Genomic DNA, 21999 nt, shown 5'->3' with positions numbered 1-21999 from the left:
CAATTCTCTCCCCCATCCCACTGGGGTAGGGGGGAGTGAGCGAGCGGCTGCGTGGTGCGTAGTTGCGGCTGGGGCTACACCACAGCAGATACCAACGTTGACAGTGCTAGCATACATCCATGCATGCATGCATGAGCAATGTAACTAATCACAGATGTGTGATCACATCAGCTCCAAATTAGGTAGCATCAGACTCACTCAAGTATTCCTTAGGGACACTTCAGTTTTAAATAACCACCAGCAGCTTTAAATTAATTTTCCAGAGAAATATTTCTTTCTCCTCTTTTCATCACAAAACTCCCTTTCCAATCATTAAAAAAAAAAAGAAAAGAAGAATCATCCTGTGGATGATTCAGCTCTGGTAGATTCACATGAAAACCTTTTAAATCTCATTGAAGTCACAACAGAGCTAGAAACAAAAATATTTACCTAACATTCACTTTTTCCATTCTTCCAGTGGAATGTAACATATTTTACTTGCCTTGGAAGGGCTAAAAGTATTGGATTTCAAGGCTGTGATATTTTCATATGTATAGGTATTATTTTAGATCACTTTGGGAAACATATGAATGTTTTAATTGCAGTGTACCTCTGTTGCTGGTAAAATTTCTGCATTATTATCAGCACTTAAAATTTCCCTATTTAGCCTTTCTGGGGTTCATGTACACAGTCTGATTAACTTAAAATCCCCATAGCCATGTTAAGAAGACTATTGAACGAGTCTGATTAATGCACACATTATCAGGGCTGATTGACAGGTACCAGCTCAGTAAATGAGATTATGGTGTTCGTCCATAAGAAAAATGTTATTTTTGCAGTCCAGTTTCCTTTAGAAGTAAAGAGTTTGGTTTCTGGATCTGTCAGATGTCCAGCTTGTGTTTTTCACCCAATTAAAGATTACTATGCTCCACCTTTATCAGTCCAGCATTTAAAAGCAGGCAATTACTGGGTCTAATCCACCCCCAGACGTACTTACAGGTGGTCCTCGGGGTCCTACGAAGCCAGGGAGCCCCGGGCTGCCATTTTCTCCTTTATTTCCTTTAGGACCCTTAGGACAGAAATGAGATGGACACTAGCAGCCTTTTCTCCAACATCTCTTTTCCAGAGCATGCATTTACAGATACATTGGAACTGGGAAATTTCACCGTAGCAGCAGGACTCCCAAAACTGACACGGAAAGGAAAAACAAAGTCATTTAGAAAAACAGACTGCAAACACTACGTTTGCGTTATTAATAAGCTATGTGGGGTCCCTGTGGAAAGATGAAGAGGAAGTGACAAGCGTGGAAGCGACAGGAGGTGTGTTCAGTGGCTCTTCTGGTGCGGCGTGGTTTATCAGGTGAGGCTGCCGAGTGGAAACGCTGTGTTGTGCGACCACAGGGAAACGGTGCGGATGGTCATACTGCTCAAATCCGGGAACACAATCAACAGGCAGCTACTGAGTTGCTCTTTTGCCTTTATTTTCAGGTCCAATTTAAAAAAATGTCTGCCTCTTACTTATCTCTTGTGATATTCTGCCAACCTATCCCTTTTTCTTACAGATCAGGGCAGCCTAAATGACGGTTCATGACACAGAGCCGTTTCACATACAATTCTGATATTTTTTTACTCTTATTTTAACCTTCTCCTTCACAACTTTGCCCCCTATGTTCTAATTCAGGTCATACCCATTTTTCTTCTTAGAGTAAAACTTGTCTTCATTTTAAGCCCGTCTTGTGGAAAGTGATCACCAATGAACCTGACGGGTACAAAGCACGTGGCTTTCGGGTATGCAGTCAGCTCTGGAGATTTCAGGGGCTGGGCTGCACTGCTGTGTGCCGGCTTCAGCGTGAGCACTGTGAAGTGAGATGGGCACTATCAAACAGCAGATGCAAAAGGAGAAGGCTCCTGGAAGGTTTTACCTTGTGATTGCAAGTCAGCAATGGTGAAGGTGGAAAAGAAACCCTTATTGTCATGATAAAGTTTCTTGCTTCTTTTTTGTTCAAAATAGAAATATAATATATTGGCTTGTGACACCACATTGTGAAGGTGGAAATTAGTGCATTTCCAGACAAGGCTGGGAATATGTATAGCATGTATAGTGTGTATCACACGTATAGAACAAGGAGATATTTCCCACAATAACCTTTACGGAAGGGAGAGGATTCATTTTAATGACAGAGAAGCGGACTGATGAGATGACTGTCTTTTCTACTGACCAACACTGTCTCATTGTTTCCCCTTGCTCAGCCATCTGACTTTATCCTTTTTCAATCTCTTATGTTATTTTTGGACTGTAAATCCTCTAGAGCAGAGACTGCTGGAGCTCTGTGTTTGTGCAGGAAGCTGCCTGGTGAGTCCCTGGGTCACTAGCTGACTGTCTAGGTAATATAATAACATGACGGTGATTAAAAAATAACACCCATTTGGCACTCCCAGGGCACCCCAAACCCACAGTGGTCTGGTGAAGACCCAGAAAGCCAAAAAGCAGTAACAGGAATTGGGAACAGGGGTGGGCATGATGAGAAGAAGAAATGAAGGTTGAAAAGGCAGCAGCAGGGATCCACGGGGTTAATCAATGGCAGTGGTCTTAGGAAGATAAGAAGTTACGTCAAGGAGAAAAAAGCAGCAGCACTAATTTTTGGCTGCAGAAAGGCTGCTAGCCTGTACCAGTCCCACCCCACCTGTAATCTGTGAGTTAGCACCTCGCCATGCAGAAAGGTATTGCTTGCTTCACCGAGACCACGTAGGATGAGACATCCCTGCAGCAAAGCAACACGTGCTCAGGGCACAAGTCCGTGGTGAGGCTGAGGTTGCTTTAGGCATTGCAAGGGCCACGAAGAGCGCAGGCCTGCTGCAGTTCTTCAGAGTCTCCTGCTAAGCCTTTTCTATTTTAATCTGAGAGTCCAGCATGCTGTAATGTCTAGGTGGACAAAGAGGGGGAAGACCCCTGCATTGCAAGAGATGCTACTGGACACAAAGGTACATTCGCATGGATTTGCTGAATCCTGAACAATTTTCAGCAGCAGATGAGAGGGAAAAAAAAAACCAAAAACAACTCCTCACTGCCTGCCTTACATCTCTTCATTACCATGCTGTTCTTCCACACAGGATGGCCCCGGGGGGTTCATTCTGCTTCATGATCTTGGTTTACTGCCCACTGTCTGCTTTTTCCCCAAGTGCCTGGGGAGGATTTTTCCGCCGCTGCTATCCCTCAGTGGCAGTCTGCCAAGTCTCCAAAGCCCTCTGCTTCCTTGCGACAACTCTCTGCTGGCTGCACAGCCTCTGCTTGGCAAAATTAAATCTACTGGTGAAGATGAGGCATGACAATCTTTTTTCCACACCAGGTAATCAATCTTTTCCTTTTTCTGTGAACACATAACTTTTGCTGGGAAAAAAGATGACCCAGAGAGCAGCTCAATTCCAGGAACGTATCCAATCCCTCTTCGATGTTGTGGCCAGCCAGTGATTTTCAGATCGCTCATATTCAGACATGGCAGCTTCAGGGATGGTAAGCAGCTACACATAATCCACTCCATCTATACTTCATGAGTCACCTCTCCTTGACATAACTGCTTGCTGCATGAGTTTCCCTTTGTGGTACTTACTGGGTTACCTGCTGGGCCAGGTTCTCCTGCAGGGCCAGGCAATCCATTCTTGCCCTATGTCAAAAGGAAAAATGTTGGTGAAATAATGTATACTACAATTAAAAATATCCACCTACTGCTACATCAGCAGGAATTTCTTTAGCATTGTCCAACCTCCTTTCTTGGCTGACTGCAGAGTAAGGATCTCTTATTTTCAATTGACCCCACAACTACTGCATCCCTGATTGCATGGCTGACCCCATCTCTGGACAAAAATTGAGAGATGCGGACCCAAATCCCCTAGTCTGAAGAGGACCAAACCAGCACACCTTCTCCTCCTCCTTTTCTTCACCCTTATCCCTATCATATGCGCCATCCTTCTGGAAAGATGGAGCCACCTACTATGGATGCTCCAAGTGTTCAGACAAGCCCCTTTAGTCCATGTTGGAAGCAACTCTTGGCAACTCACTGATCAAAGTTAAAGTGCTCTGCACTAGCTGATATCTCCAGATTTCCCCTCATCTTCCTGTGTTAGAAAACTTCTCTCTCCAGTGACTGAAGCAGATCCTGCAAGTTACTGCAAATCCTCTTCTCAGGGCTGTCATCTGTATCAGGGTCCAGAGGGCAGTGATCTATTTTTTTAATCATCTCACGATTCCCCTTTTGAGGAATGTAGAGAAACACTTGTTCTAAAGCCTTGAGACGTTTGATACTTGTCTGACACCAGAGAACTCAGGATGAGCCAAATCATCCTTTAAAAGGACCTGTTTCTCACCATTCCTTATCAAAGTAGCTGAGCTGACCATCTACACTGACTGAAGTCTGATGAGATGAAATTCTACACCCTGCTTCTCTCTCCTTCCAACTCACCACACAGAGATGTTTTTCTCTGCATTAGAGTTGACCATAAACATCATCCCTTTTACTGGCAATATTCAAAATCATGCCTCACACTCCTTATTAAAGAAGAAACAAGGCAGAGGAAGAGCAAGAGAAACTGATACTTTGCCCTCCAACATACAAAACCCCAAGTATCTCTTCTCCAAAGAACAATATGGCCTGGAGTTATAAATTCTGTCTTCTCAAATATTTATATTCATTTCTAGTGTTGTGCAGGGGCATGACACCTTAGTGAGTGATGCCAGCCGTACAGGAATAACGAGATAAATTACAAGGTAGACACAGGAGCTCTCCATATGTTCCTACAGGCTAATTTAAACTCCTGCCCTCCCAGCTCAGAGGGACCTGCTGCTCCAGCTCCTGGCATTGTTAGCTGAATCAGCATTCTGCCTTGATTATGGACCATGTTGCAGAATAAGTTTCACTAGCAGGTCTTCCGAAAATGAAAAGAAATCACTCATTGCAACGTATTAAAGATGTGCCTAGGTTCAGCAACAGACACCTGCATTCAAATTTGGAACGGGTTGATTTTTGAGAGTTGAAAATTCTATGAAATTAATAAAAGCAATTTCTCAGCCATCCCAAATGACACTTTCTGAGATGCCAACTAAATTGCCATTTCTTCAATGAAGTTGTAATAAAACTCTACAGGTGTTCAATTAAACAAACCTTGTCCTAAAATTATGCTTTTTTTTTCCAGAAAAAAATTACAGAGCATGACAAAAATGAATAGTATCACTACTGGACCCCACGTATCTCAAACTGGGCACCCTCAGTTAGTGTCTACCTTTGAAAACTGAGGCCATGTGAGAAGCAAGTGAGATGCCAGAGGCAGGACTGGAATATGAGCTTTTCTGACGCTGCAGTCCTGGCAGGATCCATTAAACTATTCTTCCCACTGAGTCAGCAACCATCACTCCATTGCACTACTCTAAGTCTTCATCAGTTTCTAGCAATATCGTTCTGATTTGTTGTTCTCAAAGTAAGCAAAGAAGTGTTTTAATCAAACATCACCTGAATCTTGCTTAAGACTCTTCTTCCAAAACAGAATTCTGGACCGCTGAGCTACCTGGGGCCGGACAGAGCCGGCGGCACCGGCAGCCATCCTAATTATCTCGTGGCTAATGAATGCGTGTACCTGATGAACGTGGCAAAACTGAGTATCAAGGGGTTGATTGAATCGGTGCTTAATCTGGGCAGGACGCTGGACTCTGACTATGCACCTCTTCAGCAGTTCTTCATTGTGATGGAACATTGCCTTAAACACAGCTTGAAAGCCAAAAAGACTTTTCTTGGGCAAAATAAGTCCTTTTAAAATTTAACTGTATGAGGTTTAATAAGGCCAAGTGCCAGGTCCTGCACTTCGGCCACAACAACCCCATGCAACGCTACAGGCTTGGGGAGGAGTGGCCGGAGAGCAGCCCGGTGGAAAGGAACCTGGGGGTGCTGGTTGACAGCCGGCTGAACATGAGCCGGCAGTGTGCCCAGGTGGCCAAGAAGGCCAACAGCATCCTGGCCTGTACCAGAAATAGTGTGGCCAGCAGGAGTAGGGCAGTGATTGTGCCCCTGTACTCAGCACTGGTGAGGCCGCACCTTGAATCCTGTGTTCAGCGTTGGGCCCCTCACTACAAGAAGGATGCTGAGGAGCTGGAGGATGTCCAGAGAAGGGCAACAAAGCTGGCAAGGGGTCTGGGGAACGAGTCTTATGAGGAGTGGCTGAGGGAACTGGGGTTGTTGAGTCTGGAGAAGAGGAGGCTGAGGGGAGACCTTATCGCTCTCTACAACTACCTGAAAGGGGGTTGTGGTGAGGTGGGTGTTGGTCTCTTCTCCAAAGTAACCAGCAATAGGACAAGAGGAAATGGCCTCAAGTTGCGCCAGGGGAGGTTTAGATTGGATATTAGGAAAAATTTCTTCACTGAGAGGGTGGTCAGGCATTGGAACAGGCTGCCCAGGGAGGTGGTGGAGTCACCATCTCTGGAAGTGTTCAAAAAATGAGTGGATGTGGCGCTTCAGGACATGGTTTAGGGAACATGGTGGTGCTGGATTAATGGTTGGACTTGATGATCTTGAAGGTCCTTTCCAACCTTAGTGATTCTGTGATTCTGTGACATTCCCACTGTAAATAACGTACCTCTGGAAATGGTTTGTTGGGGAGAAAACTCACCGGCTGCCCTCTGAGTCCTTGAGGGCCCTGTGGTCCTATGGGACCAGTATCACCCTGAAATGAAGAAAAGTATTCTGGTGAGTGAGAAAGATCTGACATGGAGGCAAGCAAACAAACATTTTAAGATGTTCCCACTAAATGACACTGTTCACATATTAGGGGGAACAGCATTAAAGAAGCCTTACTACTCCCTTTCAGTGAGGTATGAGGAAGACCAGCCTTTTGCATTTCAAACACCTATCACTAAGCGCAGTCTGATTACAGGCAGAAACCATTATTATCAGGTTATCACAAAGCTGTATTTCTCAGGGGTGGAGATTCTCTAGTATTTCTCCAGAATTGACTACTTTGTTCTCTCTTGAGGGAGGCTTAAGACCTGCTCCTATCTTCTCTGAGGGGTTCCCTTAGGTCTATCTTCCATTATACTTTGTAGGGTACCATGTACAGCACAACAGTTTTCCAGTGGTACAAGGGGGTGCAAATAAGGAATCACTTCCATGGTAGATTTCTGTATTGACATTGCTTAGCAGCTGCTGCAGGGTCCCACGTCAGCTGCACTCTCCCAGGACTTTGTGACTGCATTTGAGACTAATAAACAGGGCATCTGTTTGTACCATCTCTCTTTCCCCTGAGCAGCAACGTCTTATTCCATGGGTATTTCATCGATTTCAGTGGAGCTGCGTGCTCAGTAAGGTACAGCTTTTGCAGAGTAAGCGTGACAAAACCTGGCCCAGCGGGACCTGCAGGATGAAGCGCTGTTCGGAGAGGGGTGGCAGAAAGTAGGTCCCTGGCTACGCAGCACAGCCTGGGATTCAAACAATGCAGCTTTCTCTGCTTTTCCAAAGATATAGCTGACATTTAAGTGTCAGCAGCTGAGCGGTGGCAAAGGCCCTCGAATTCTTTGCTACCCTAATGATCTTTGCACAAATCATTCCCTGTGCACTGCTGCAGTAATTCACCCTTTATTGCAGTTTCTGCAGCTGTTTTAGGTCAGGGTCACTTGTGAATGAAAATCTTCATTTTTCAGGGAGCAGAAGATTAGTTTCTGTTTAAAATGGCACGCTTACGTCCTTCCCCGGTGGCCCCTCACGCCCAGCAGGACCTGTCGCACCTGGCTCCCCCTGCAATTCAGCAAAAAGGAAAGAGGTATCAACTCAAGGTCAAAGACAGACCAGTAACACCACTATTAGTGATATGGAGTTTCTGCAATATTGGACTGAGCTCAGTGAAAACTTTTTAAAGCCAACAAGAGCCTCGTACATCATACATGACATGCAGCTTATAAAAATAACTCGGAAGCAGCTTCTGTAAGTGATGCACAAGGCGGTGCACTGCTTTCTAGAAGAATATTTGTTACTGCTAGTGCAGTCACTGAAAACCATCAACCTATTCATGATACAGAAACTACCGTAATGAGGAAGAGATGAGGAACTCCAGCACTGTATTTTTCAATTAGTTCCTGCAAGCAGAGCATTTCATTTCCTGTAAAAAGCCAGAATTATGCAGAAGGACATTCAGTTTTGTATTCCACTTTCTACACCCAGGAGGTTTTTGTACTGCATTGCTCAGAACTGAGAGGAGACCAATTTTTAATACAAGTCTGAGTTTTGGGTTTTGTGATCCAGAGACAACTAAGTCAAAGGGCTAGAGACATTTCTATCCTCATTTCTGTAAGTTTTGTCCATCAACTTATTTTGAACTTTATTTTGTGTTTTTGGAGGAGACCTGATACTTGTCCAACAAGTGCAGTAGTGTTCCTCACCTTGTACATAAGCATTTGTACCAGAGGGAAGTGGTATGGAGGCATCCCTGAAACTTTCTCACAAGGCTTTCTCACAAAGGTCTACCATCTCAAAGGGAGTATCAGAGGACTCAGCTCTGCCAACTGCCTCACCTTACCTGGAAGCAGAACTTCAGTAGAGGGAATGAAGACAGATGCTTTGATTTTATATCATGGGTGTGGCCCATGGAATTGTGGTTAAAGACAGACATGTTAAACACGGACCTGTCATCATTTTTACCTATTACCTCAGAAAGGTCAACTTCAATTCACACAATCTTTCCCCATAGGATCATCATGCATGTAGTACATGTTACTTACCCGGGGACCTGGGGGACCTGTATCTCCTCTCTGTCCTTTGAAACCCTACAAAAGAAAATGAAAGCAACAATCACCCATTACTCTGATGCATGAAACACTAAGGAAACTTTAGCTTGAATGTGCACATAATAACCTTTCCAATTTTGCCTAAGATTACTGGGGAATGGTCATCATTGAGCTGCCGTGTTCCAGGGAGTGATTAAGAAGGGCCCTGTCACAGGGAGAGAAAAGCCCTTTCCATAACTCCTTAGGCTGAAGGACCAAGACTGTACTGTGTGTATTCCTGGTGTGATCAGCCCATGGATTATTTAGCCCTAAATTTCATTGTCCCCATCCTTTCAGAGGTTGCATAACAAAGCACAAGGGCTACAGCTGTGACCATGCCTTCCAGCAGAAGGGGTGTCATGAGGTTATGTGCTTTAACTTCTTGCTAAGGGACCTACTCTTCTCCAAGCACGAAGGATTTGGAACTGCCTGTGTTTGATTTTTGTTGATTATTTTTTTATTTAGTCACAATGCCATGACTATTCTCAGCCAGGGCAGCTCTTTGGTTACATGCTTGCATCAGTAAAGGCCTTCATCTGCCTAACGAAATTTTCCCAGATACAGTACAGAAGAGTGACTGGATTGAACCCTTCAGAGCAGCACCTACCGGTAAGCCTCTGGCACCCTCCTGGCCTGGAAGCCCTGGTTCTCCAGGCTTTCCCTATGGGAAACAATCATGTTCCTGTTAGTGAGAGTCTCCGGTCCATCTCTCAGCTGTTGAAAACTTCCTACTCTTCTCCCTTAGATGTAACAACACTGAGAACTGTGATTGCCCTGGGTTTCTCCAGCAATTTTGGAGTCTGAACATGCAAGGAGGATGGTAGTGACAGACATTCCCATACAAAACCTTACCCAGACTGTCAGGAGAGCAGTCTTTGAGGTTCAAAGGCAGTGTAAACCTTTGGACTGATGCACATTTACAGTGTTTTAATGTTGAAGGGGTAATACACAGACCTGTACCAATACCTAGTAAGCACATGCAGAATCATCGTCTGCACGTAGAAACCAGGTGTTTTGATACAAGCACACAACTGTCTGCGGCTGCTGTGACAAGCATTGCTCCACACACCAGTTTTCCTAATGACTGAGCACTTGGCTCTTCATAGAACCACTGAGTCCCATCTCACAAGTCACAGAAATAATCTGGCAATGCCAGATACGGGAAGCACATTCTTCATATAACACACACATTTGCAAGGAATAACATTCACTGCCCAATTTATTAACATTTCCTTTTGGCTGACAGCTTCATGGCTCAGATTTTTTCCCCCAACAGATGCAAATATAGATGAAGTAGAGAACACAAAATATAAAACCTCTAATCCTGGCCAACAGAACTGTCACAGAGCAATCCAGAAAAGGTTTCTTTAAAGACATCTCCTTCAAACTTTTTATGCCCCATAACCTTCTACCTAAAAAATGGATCACTAAGTTTAATGTTACAAGACAACCTTCTTTCTCTGCCATATTTATGGTAGTTGTAAAAGTGGAATCACTAAGTTTTAGTGTATTTATGGTAGCTGTAAAAGTAAAAGAACCCAGTTTCTTCTTAAGATTGCTAGTGTGTGACTCTTATAAATTGCCTAAGACAATATAGTCCTTCTGGTGCTAAAAAAAGATGTGCAAACAGGCTCCCTGTCCCCCCTAAGGAGTCCATAGATAGGCAGCTCCAAAAGCAATAACTGGATGCAGACTCTGATTGCCTGAGCAAAACAGTTTTAAATTACATTACCGGTTCCCCAAGAGATCCTGGCTTGCCATCTTTGCCGTCATTCCCAGCAATGCCCTGGAAATGCAAAAGAGGCTGTAAGGAAGGAGTCGATAGGGAAGATTGGTGTGGTTTTTGTCAGTGTGAGTTTCACAGTGACAGCTCTGCTTCATCATGGCATACTCAAGTTTGCCTAACCCTCCAAAAACTATGTCTATAGCTCAGTGATAAACCTCTACTTGCCATACCATTGTAACTGTTTCCCTTTCCAATACGGCAAGTCTAAGGGATTTCCTGATTTTCAGCAAGGCAAGCACTCCAACAATCTTAAAACAGGATTCTAAAATCAGCTGTTATAAATCATTATTATACCATAATTTTCATTCAGCTAGGCTACTTTACACTGGAAATAGGTCTGGCCCTATCCCTATGACAGATTTAAAAAACCTAAATGTTGTACTAATACATTTTCTAGAAGAGAAGAGTCTATGCCCAAGATGCAATTGAATTTGAGTCAGTGAAAAGGAATTATTTTGACTGTGGATTCAAATAAAGACGGTATTCCAGTCTAGGAATCTTTGCACCCTTACACTGGAGTTGTTAGTTGATTTTTGTGCTCTGCATAAGAGTATTTCTTCCAATGAGGAGGCAGATGAGAAACAGACCTGATTCACATTGGTAATTACACTTAGATTTAAAACGATAAAATAAATACAGAATTGGACAAGGACATAACATCGACATGACATATGCCATTGCAGACCATACATAGCTTTCAAAGCACCTCAAAAATGTCACCTCTTTGTTTTATACACCTATGTGTTTATGAACAGCTTAAAGTATTGAATTAGAAGGAGTGGAACTGCACTCACTGGAAGTCCAGGCAACCCTGGTGGTCCCTGTGGACCTGGAGGGCCATCTTTACCCTGGAAAACAAAAAGAAACACTGCAGGTCAGACAAGCTCCTCAGATGCTTCTATCAGATGAAGATTCATTAAATGTAGAGTTTGACAAGGAACAACTGTGAGAAGCTGGTCTTGTAGCCCATGTCACATAGTGTATGAGGGTTCCTTGAATTCTTTCTAGTTTAAACTGGAGGGCTTTCTTTTCACACAAAACATCCAGTATTAGTTATAACCACTCCATCACTAGTAATTTCTTTCTGAACTTTAATTATATTTAATATTTAATCCTTAACTTCCTGCATGAGTTGTCCAGCCAGGAAGTAGAAGATCTATATTTTATACCTATCAAATGAGTAGTTATGAGAAGTGCCTTGCTGATAGTCCCAAGAAATCCCCTTACTGTACAGGACTGGACAACAGCATCTCAGGTCTTTCACAGTGTCTCAAACGTGGTCATCTATTTGAAAGGGAATTTCAGCCAGCCTGTCCATGTGGTCTCTGGCCTCTCTCCTGAGAATGCTCACTGATTTAATAACAATCACCAGAAGGACCACCACTGTTCACTAGTGGTGAAGTTCAGGTTGAAATGGATCTGCAAAAGGCACCTTGCTCATTAGGAAACTCTGCTCTAGAAATTAATCACAGAATTACACTCTTAAACTGTTCCAGCTCAACAGCATGCATTACTCAGGGAAGGTTTATTTTTTCCTTTTCAACCTGAAGTTAGCATCAATCAGATTACCTGTCTCTCCCAGGACTTTCTGATGCATTACCATAAGTAGCATCTGAACACCTCGCAAATGAAATAGCAGTAGCAAAATTCTTCATAGACTTCTCGAAGGTTACATCTTGTACTAGTATTTTCAGCGGTGCCAGGGAATGGTCTCAGGCCTTGGCACCTGAGCAGTCTGTGCGGTGACATCCTTCAACAGGTTGCTGGTTTTATTTTGACAATCCCCACAGACAGTTCAGGTGTTAGCCTGGGTCATGAAGCATCCTAATAGATTTAGCCATCCTCTTCTAGAGGCTAAGAAATGTTAATAGCAAGGACAGACAGACAAGAGGTACAAAAGAACTCCTTAGAGGTCCCATGGACTGGATTATGCTCTGACTAATTTGGTGTTTCTTTTTGTGAGTAAAGAAAACGGCAAGAACAGAGTAATCTGTGGTTATTTGTGGAGGTCCTATTTGCAGGTGTAAAGTTGATTCAGGCTGAATAGTTTGGGGAGCTTTCAAAGGACATTACATGGGTTCCAGCTCAGCTTTACTTCACAGAGCTAAATATAGGTGAACTTGATGGTGAAACACACAGCTTAGAGCTTACTATGTCTCCTGGGTTTCCTGCTGGTCCTATTGGTCCCGGTGCCCCGTCTGGTCCCTAAAAAAATAAAGCAGAAACAATGTGAGTGATTAACGCATTTGGCACATTTGTCAACACACTCCCTACCACAGCTGGAAACACTGAAGTTTTCTTCAGTCACTCAGTTCAGCATTCATTCCATCATTTCTTCATTCATCACAGAAAAACAGTGCCAACCACTGCATCCAATCAGCCTCCAAAGCCAGAAATAGATAATTTGAGTTTGGTCCTGGCCCTTCCTTCTGAAAATAGGGACAAATAGGAAAAAGCCAATCTTGTGACAAAAATAACTCTGAAGAACAGAACAGAAATTATGGGAGCAGTTTGAAGTACACACTGTGGCAGGCAAAATCCTGGAGCCACAAGTCAATGCAGACAGAGGAAAAAGTCAGCAAAAGTTGAAGGAAAAAAACCATCATATTTTGCTCTGCTTTGACAGGCTCAGCTTTGTGCATTTCCTCGGACTGTGAGTCTATTCAGAAGGTCTCGTAGGACAATTTTAAGAGTTTTAATCCTACTGAAATAACCCTTTGGTTGTGGCAGTATGAGGTTAATACAGACACAGTAAATGTGTCTGTGCTGTTAGAGTCTCCTAAAATAATGCTCATGGGAGCACAAATGCTCAGAGCAGGTCCATGTGTTGTCCCAGTAGCAAAGCATTCAGCATCCTTTAGTCACTGCTACCATCTGAAAACAGAATTTTAATCTAATCCTCTTTTCTGGTACCTCCTGTCCTTTAGTCAGTGCAATGTAAATTCAGCTTTGAAGAGTTGTGGATGTTCTGATCCCCAGAACAGACGGAGGCTGCACACCCTTAGCATGGCAGAGCCAAACTGCCCTGTAAGCAGCAATATGAGTGGTGATGACTGTAGGCAAAGGAAAGTGGTTTGGAAAGAAAAGCCCTTTGCTCACGAAAACTCCCAACTCTTAGAGGGCATCAGCGGTGTTACCACAAGCAAGAGAGCCAAGTTATTTCACCCTGCTTCTGCACTGTCACCCCTTTTTAAGTATAAAGGATAATTGTATTCGTGGACAGAAGAGCTAGGAATGAGACGGACTAAGATGGAGAGAGACACATGTAAAGGGACTTCTAATTCAAAAGTAACCCACAGGATATAAAAACTGGAGAAAATCTGATCTCTGAACAGAAAATTAGATAATCTGATACCACTGTGTAAAATTGAGAATTAAAACACATTTAGATCTGCTGGTTCTAGACTGACAACATTCCACATATAAGAAAACACCTGTACACATACTACTAAGTAGTCTCTGTGGAAGAGTTTTCATGATCATTGCCTTGTATAAAGAGAGCAACTGAAGCTTAGCATCAATTTTCAGAGTGAGTTGAAGCAATCAGTGAAAAGTGTTCAATGTATTAAATAGCAATTTTCATGAGCGGGGAACTCTATGACACTCAGGGGACCATTAGGAACACACTGGAAAATGCAAATGCAATGCACAGACAGGTGGGAATGGTCCTTTCATCCACATGGAGCTTGCAACAACCTTTATTAGCAGGGAAAATACAGGACCATCTTTAAAACAGAGGGACTTACGGGTGGACCGGGGTTTCCAGGAGCCCCTGAGAAGCCAGGCATCCCAGGGTGGCCCTGCACAATGAAAAGAGAGACTTTTTAATGCATTATTTACATCCCTAGTTGTATAAAAGTTAACTGGTAATTGAACATTGTGAGGTAATATCAAAATGAGAGAATACACAGAGAGCTGGTTAGAAGGAAATAAGGAACGATGCCTTTTTAAAGCAAACCCTTTGTTTTCAAAGCATGAACTTCAGAAATAAGCATAGTTAGATTGAAGGTGTACTTTTTCTAATATGTGCTTTAGTGTATACTAATAGGAGAGGAGAATGGATATTGTGGAATTGTACAAGGCAGGAGAGCAGGCAGGAAACCAAACCTGTTTAAAATATCCTACAAATCTCACTGAAAAGGTGCTGATTTGCACCTTAAACTATTGACTCAGCCCGTGGCAAAATTAACTATGAAAATTTGCTCTAATTTAGACCATTCTCCTCTTTTTTCTGGTATCTCAGTCGCTCCTAAAAGATACCATCCTTCGAAGATTCATCTTCTAAGACAAACACATTTTTTTCCAACCCATAGATGCCTGAACTCCTGGATCTCACCTAGTCATTACCTGGGGAGATGACTAAAAGTTGGGTAATGTAGAGAAATGAATGCAACCAATCTAGAGATGAGGAAACAGATCATACAGGAAGGCCTTTATTGGAAATGGGGATGGAAGCCTCTGGGGGACTGTTACAGTTCCACTCTTCAGCATAGCCCATTTGAGGTTTAACGGTGATGAAGAGCTCCCATCTTCCTCCTCTGCATCTAAGAAGGGTATTCCTCTACCGACTTCATAGGAGTTATTGATGAAGGAACACAGAGACAGCACTGTTGGAAACCACACTCTGTTTTTACCTGTTCACCTTTTTCTCCTGAATCCCCAGTCATACCACGGTCTCCTTTAGTGCCCTGATAATGAAAATAAAAAGCCATTGAAAGATAGTTTCAGTATTGTATCAGCTTTTTGACCCATTTCATAAAGCACTTGGACATTTGAGCATAAAACACATAAATTAGGATTGAGTCCTACTTGCCCTTCTCTTTAATTCTTCCCTAGACTTTCACTACCAATGTTGGAGTCAGGAATACAGGTGAAGAATGGCCTTTCAGCAGACCCAGCATAGCCCCTTTTTTTATGTTTTAGTCTCATGGACATGAAAAGGACTTCCACATACTTAAAAAGTAGACAGCATGTTAGGAACTTCACTAAATCAGATCCTGGTAAGGCATCATCTCACCCAACAAAGGTACCCACAGTATGAGCTAATAATGTCCTCTCCCTTCAGGGACAGCTGCAATAAAAACAGCGTTTCCAAGGTACAGTCAGAAAATTCATGCTCAGAAAGTACCCCCGTCTTTCACACTCTCCCTCTGTCCTAGTGACAACAGGACAGAGGCAGCTAACTCAAATGGAGATGTCTGTATTCTCAACGTTTTAAGTAAAGCAAAGATGAGTCTCACAGAGTGGAAAAAAAAACTGAGATGAAGGGGAACAAATTATGGACAATGCGCAGAACGCTAATGAGTTGCTGGCCATGGAAATAATATTCTGGCTTACTACATGAGAGCTAGGGGACAAGTGCGGGAGGGAGGGCTGCTATTTGTTAATTAGGAGAGGCCTAGTACATATTGCCAGAAGGGATGAAGCTGCTCATGAGCAAAGATTTGCAGTTCTACTGGTCTACTTCAGAATGGGACTTAATACTAGTTTGGATGGTGGTGGTAAGGACAATATACTACATCTTCAAAAATACAGAGCTCTTTGGGTCTTTCACTGTGAGGATCCTCATAATGTATTTAAAAAGGAGTCACAAAGACTGTCTTTGTGTTTGCACCTTCTTAGGGTCTTAGGATATTTTCTTTTAACATGAGCAAATTCTGTGAATCTGGTGTTTTACTGAACACAAGTCAGACTATTTATTGATTACTTGATTTTATCTTATGCACCTGTACAGTTTAAAATTGGTCCTGTTATTTCACCTAAGCATTCAATCTTGTTGCCCAAATCTCTGCTTTCTCATAGTATATGAGAAAGCAGCAGACATGATGTGTCTCAGACTGCTTAGCTTTTCTGCCAGTTATTGTCTTTATGGGTTACTAATTCTTTTGCAAATTTTATCCTGGAACATACTTTCATTTTGATCAATCCTATATTTACTTTTGAGACTCTACGGCTCTCTCCACCACACTTTTAATTGCAAGATATAAAATTAATTCATGAATCTTTATTAGCCTGTCCTACACACTAATGAGTGCAAATACAAAGATGTTAAAATAGCAGAAGCTCTTTTAGACAGTAGGCCAGTGATGCAAGGAAGTCTGGAGGAAATTGTGGTCAATCATGAAACACCTTATCTCTCGCTCTGTTTATTTGTTTTGATTTATTTCACATTAGGCCGTTGTAAATGTTTCGATTGTGACCAGGCACTGGCATTGTGAGCAGACTGATGACAGACCTCTTCATGGGAAGTGCTTAAAATGTGACATTATTGGAATCCTTCAGACACTGGAAGTTCTGTGTTGGCCTATGTCCCTAGACCGTTAGGCAGAAGCATATAGCTGAAACAAAGAGTTCTTCCTATAGCGTGTTTCAGGAAACATTTAGAGCCCATGGATAAAACCACCATGGCAGAGAGTATATATGGAGTCCAGCAGCCCATTGCATCACCCTTAATTTAAATGATTCAAGCATATAGGATTCAAAGAGGAGAAAAACATGCAGGGTGGCTACTGCTAAGGCTTTACTTTCTTCCTCACCTGATTTGGATTGAAACTTACTCTCAAGTCCTTATCTGTCACCAAAACATCAATGTAATGAAATTCAACATCCAGAATCAGGCCCCTCATGTGTGAGAATGTGAGCAAAGGGATAGTAGAAGATACTATTTAAGTGAAGCAGTGCTCATGTGGGGAGATGTGCAGTTCTGCGAGCATGTGGCATTCCAGTGAATTGCCAGTACAGGGCCCACCCAACAGACCAGTCCTACCCTTTTACACAGAGATGGATGCCACCAAGATCCTGCTTCCGCCAATGTACTAACTAGTCACAAGTAAGTTTTCATTAGACAACTGAAGAAAACTAACCAACCTTTGGGCCATCCAGCCCAGGTGGGCCTGCAGGACCCCTGGGACCAGCATTCCCCTGCAATGCAGAAGGGTAAAGGTAAACACTCGTTTAGTCCATTGACTCCATAGACATCTAAAAAAGATTCAGTAGGTTGTTGATGGGAAAAAAAATTAAGCATCTAAAAACTTTATAAGAAAAACAGGGTTACAACACATCCAAGGCATGGTCACTTCCCCAGCTCTCTTACCATTTTCCCATCCTGGCCATCTCTACCTGGTGGTCCTCGAAGACCTTTATCACCTTTGAAACCTGGGATTCCTGGCAGTCCTGGGGGGCCAGGAGGGCATTCACTGCATACGTCCTAAGAGAGAACATGCAGGAATAAATTAGCAATAGACTGAAGGCACCTAGCAGACCCTGCAGACACCCACTAAAAGGGCAGCAGTGTGGTGCTAGTATAACACATAGACCTTTGCAGATTGACCACGATGGGGAGGATCCAGGTTACTTTGCCTTACAGAACAGAAGTGAGGGCAGCATGGAGTAGAGCAAGGGTGAGCAGCTGGGCTCACACAGGCTCCCATGGGGAGTTTTTTATTCATTCTAGTTGGACAGGTCCTAACTGATCATGCAGGGTCAAAAAACCAAGTAAGAACTCTTCCCAATGCGGAGGTCAGGCAGCCACAAAGCGAGACTATTCAAGATCAACCTTGTTTTGAAGCTACAAGACTACTAGAAAACTGTGTCTACACCAGTCTGAAAGAGCTAGGTTACTGTCAGATTGCTAGGGAATACCAAGGGGCATCACAATGTCGGAAAGGGTATTCTGCAAGGGAAACTGTATTCAGCAGCCAGCATGGCCAAGGAGAACTCATCCAAGGGAGTCTGTGAAGACTAAGTGAATATCACAGCATCCTGGCCAAATTCTGTCATGGCAAATTACCACCTCCCTCCTTCTAAAACTCTTTGAAGCATCATCTCAGTAGTCTACATTTCTACTATCCTCAGGAAATGAAATACCATGGGGATGACATTTCCATTTCAAAGGTAGATGCCCTTCAGCAGAACAGCAGTGAATCCTGCCTATTAGAGACAAAGTAGCCCAACAGGCAGCTCATCAGGCTGAGAGTCAGGAGACCTTGCTCCGACACCCAACTCTGTCAATGATCCATTGCAGAACCGTGGGGTAAACTGTCTTTCTAAGCCTCAGTCCTTTCATGTGTATTTATCTACTTACAGTATAAGTGTTTGAGAGATACCCAGAAGAACAGAGCCCTAATTTCATCTGGGATCTCAAAGTGCTGCTTTATATAGAGCTGTACTAAGTGTGGAGTGAAAAGGTATGAAACAGAAAGAATATAGAAGCCATATGAGTGTGTTTAACCATACATAATCACAGTAAGAAAACAAAGAAACTTAAAAATGACATCCTGTACCCAAGAATCAGTCCCTTGCTATTGTCCTGATCAGAAATCCCAGACAATACCGATGAGCTCTCTGGAAAAAATACTTGGCTTCTTAAGAAAGACTCTTCAACAAAGACATTTCACAGCAGCAATCTTAAAAGGGTCCTTTTATTAACGGGGTTGCTAAAGAAAGGTAATTTTTTAGTTTCTTTTAATCGATAATAAAAGATTCCTTGCCGTGTCCCAAGACTGCTTAAAAATCACCCAACTCAACCCATGTAAATCTGTAAAGATTTTGCAGTCAAAACCTATCAAATACTGACCCATTTCCCAGACTATTTTTTACATGGGGAGTAAAAGCAGACAGACAGATCATCACTTTTGTAGCATGGGAGAATCTGGGGTTAATTTACCTGCATCTTTTTAGATGCACTATGCAAAATGACTGTGCACCCACAGTTCAAACCTACTCTAGTCGCTGTTGAAGGTACATGTGAAAAATCAAACATTTTATTAAAATGGTTTCCATGTTCTGTTTTAGGTAATACAACTTAACGATGTTAATCTCTCCTTGGGAACACACTCCTCAGAAAGAGCTGAGAAAATCTCAGAGCTTTTTTAACATACACCATGTTGTAAAGATCTTTGTAGGTCGTGTCACTGCTGGGGATGGACAAAAGGCATTGGATTTTGATGTCCAGCATGTGCTCTAGTGTCCCAACACCAGTGCAAGTAGGAGACCTTCAAGTTTCAAGCTCTGACAGTGTTTAAAGGGACCTTTTGCACTTGCAGCTCATGTACTTTCCCACATCACAGAGCATTGGTCAGGTTTGAATCAAATGTAGAGATAAACTCCCTCCACCTTCAAAGGCTGATTACCTTTACTAAAAGATTTATGTCCTCTGGAGTGAGCAGCGGTGAAGAACCCTGTGGAATGAGAAATTCATTAGCTCAGACAATTTTAAAAGACATCAAGGTATAGAAATTTTCCTGAACATGCTAATGGATTCCCATTGGTTTCCCTTGCCCTGCCCAGGACTCACTGGGCCAAACACATACTTGCTGCCCTGCATGATCAATGCACTTCATCACACCTCAGATGAGCTGAACTCTTCATGTATAGGAAATGCAGTTCTTGCTGAGGGTACTGCATAGCGGTGATAAGAAATTGAAGAAATTGCCTTTAAAATTTTGGCTTTTATTTGTATGCGGGATATCCAGTTATTTTCATACTGTTCCAAAGCCATCACAGATATTTTAATCATAACTCCTTAACGGTTCTTAGTGTTTTTCCAGTTGCTCTGCTGGGAAGAGCAGCAGTGGCAATGCACTAAACTGCACTTCTGAGGGAAGGTGTACAGGTGGAAACTGAGTTAAAAGGAAGTTGTCATATAGAAGTGAAGTTACATACTGGTTTTCCAGGAGGTCCCCTTTCCCCTGGATTTCCAGGTAGACCCTGCAGATCAAGACAAATAAAATATTGTGAAATTATTATACAATAACCCCCTGGTTGCTCCCACACTCTGTTGACTGCTCTGGACTAGCACACGTTTCTACTTTCTGCTGCTGAGCACCACTGCTCATGGTACGTGGCAAAAAAGCAAACTCCTTTAAATATCTGCAAATTCAAAAGTTGTCTCTCTCGATTTTTTGCCATCTCTTTATCATGTCCTATGAACCCCTCCTAAATCTCACTTATCTACTGTGTGACCTTGTTAAATTCATTTGAGTCACACAAAGCTGAAATTGCTTTAGCTTGTCTTCTGGTCACAGGAAACACTGAACTGCAATAGTGTGAAGGATGAAGCTTTAAACCCCTGGAGACACCTGTAACACGCAAAATCAAGACCTTGCTTGCACAAGCCTTGCAAACAGGTCCCTTGTACCTGAAATAGAAATGAGCTTTTTTGTTTGTTTGTGGGGATATCAGTTTTCATGAGATGAAGGCATAGAAATAACCAGCATCCTTAGAACTTAATGTCCAGGAAATCCTGGTTTTGAAAAGGGGCTGACCCCTCCGCTTTGTCTGTCATTAGCACATCATTCGTTTGTTAGAAAAACCCACAACAAGCAACAAACAAATCAAAACTGAAGATTATTTTTTAATCTTTGCATAAAGTAATGCTCACATGGGAAACCGAATCTTTTGGACAGGACAGTTAGTCACTGCCCAGATGGTGACAGAAAACTGCACTGCAAGGATCCTTGCAGTGGTGTTTTAAGTTGGACTGGGTGAGATTTCCCCAAACCATTCTCTGTTAAAATTCCTGTATCCAGCTGCCCCGTCACCCTGTGTCATCACCCAAGCGTATGCATGTTCTACCCGTATTGGGTACCTTAAGCAACACACAAAACACCTTTTAACTCTCTCAACCACGTACAAAAGGCTGTCCTTATGTGATCATTTTGGAATTTGCAGGAACAGTTTCTATTGACCAAAAGCATCTTATCTATGTTCAGTTTGATTGATTCTGCAGCAGGACCCACCTGGAGAGGTCTCTGGGATGGTGCCAGATTCCCCACTCAGGATGTTAATCAACACACTGAAGTTACAAGTAGTTGCTTTCAGTCAGTCTAGGCTCAGCAGGGGCTACCTAGGGGGCCGACTATCCAAAATTTCCACTTGGGAAGCTCCTTTAAGAATTGGTCAAATGCTTTGTCAGGAAGGGGACTAGGATTCTGCCAATCATCTTGTCTCAGGCTGGTCCATTGTCTCTGAGCAGTTCATTGTATTCTTTATGCAGATAACCAGATGGGCTGTTAGGTGGCTACCTGGGGATTAATGACTTAAGAGCACTGAGTCTGCACACAGGCAACACTGTCATACCCTGCTACACTATAGGTATAGCTATAAAGCACACTTGAATTTAATCTTTGTATCTCACTCATAATGTAAATTCAGTACTTCTTGAGGGAGGAGATAAAAAATGGGAAAACATATTGATTGTTCTTTTTCTATGTCCACATTAAACACTGCTGGGTGAACAACCCTTCAGCTACCTTGACTTTCTAAGAGATGACTATTATATACTAACTGAAGTGGAGATAAAGTGGAACTGAAGTAGTAGTGACGTCTATGGATGAAAGCTTGTTTCCCAAGGAACTAAACCTTTGCATGTGAAAACCAAGATAAGGTGTGAAGGAGATTCTTAGTTGATAATTCCCCACAAATGTCCTTTTAGGGAA

At 42.8% G+C, this 21999-nt stretch overlaps 1 protein-coding gene across 1 annotated transcript in view; it reads right to left on the bottom strand.

Annotated features, from left to right (window-relative positions):
- COL22A1 (collagen type XXII alpha 1 chain) overlaps positions 1-21999 on the bottom strand; it is a gene marked incomplete at both ends in the record, with an annotated part of 226292 nt that overhangs the window by 8108 nt on the left and 196185 nt on the right. The window contains 15 exons of the mRNA XM_082015057.1: positions 977-1048; positions 3587-3640; positions 6630-6683; positions 7697-7750; positions 8731-8775; positions 9383-9436; positions 10508-10561; positions 11356-11409; positions 12713-12766; positions 14308-14361; positions 15196-15249; positions 17429-17482; positions 17655-17768; positions 19693-19740; positions 20225-20269. Of these exons, the coding sequence (XP_081871183.1) occupies positions 977-1048; positions 3587-3640; positions 6630-6683; positions 7697-7750; positions 8731-8775; positions 9383-9436; positions 10508-10561; positions 11356-11409; positions 12713-12766; positions 14308-14361; positions 15196-15249; positions 17429-17482; positions 17655-17768; positions 19693-19740; positions 20225-20269 (864 nt within the window). The remainder of the gene's footprint in view (positions 1-976; positions 1049-3586; positions 3641-6629; positions 6684-7696; positions 7751-8730; positions 8776-9382; positions 9437-10507; positions 10562-11355; positions 11410-12712; positions 12767-14307; positions 14362-15195; positions 15250-17428; positions 17483-17654; positions 17769-19692; positions 19741-20224; positions 20270-21999) is intronic.

This window comes from Phaethon aethereus (genome assembly GCF_964289735.1).
Source record: "Phaethon aethereus genome assembly, chromosome: 2".
NCBI classification, from domain to species: Eukaryota; Metazoa; Chordata; class Aves; order Phaethontiformes; family Phaethontidae; genus Phaethon; species Phaethon aethereus.
The sequence above is the reverse complement of the archived record's forward strand: the minus strand, read 5'-3'. Positions and strand labels throughout refer to the sequence as shown.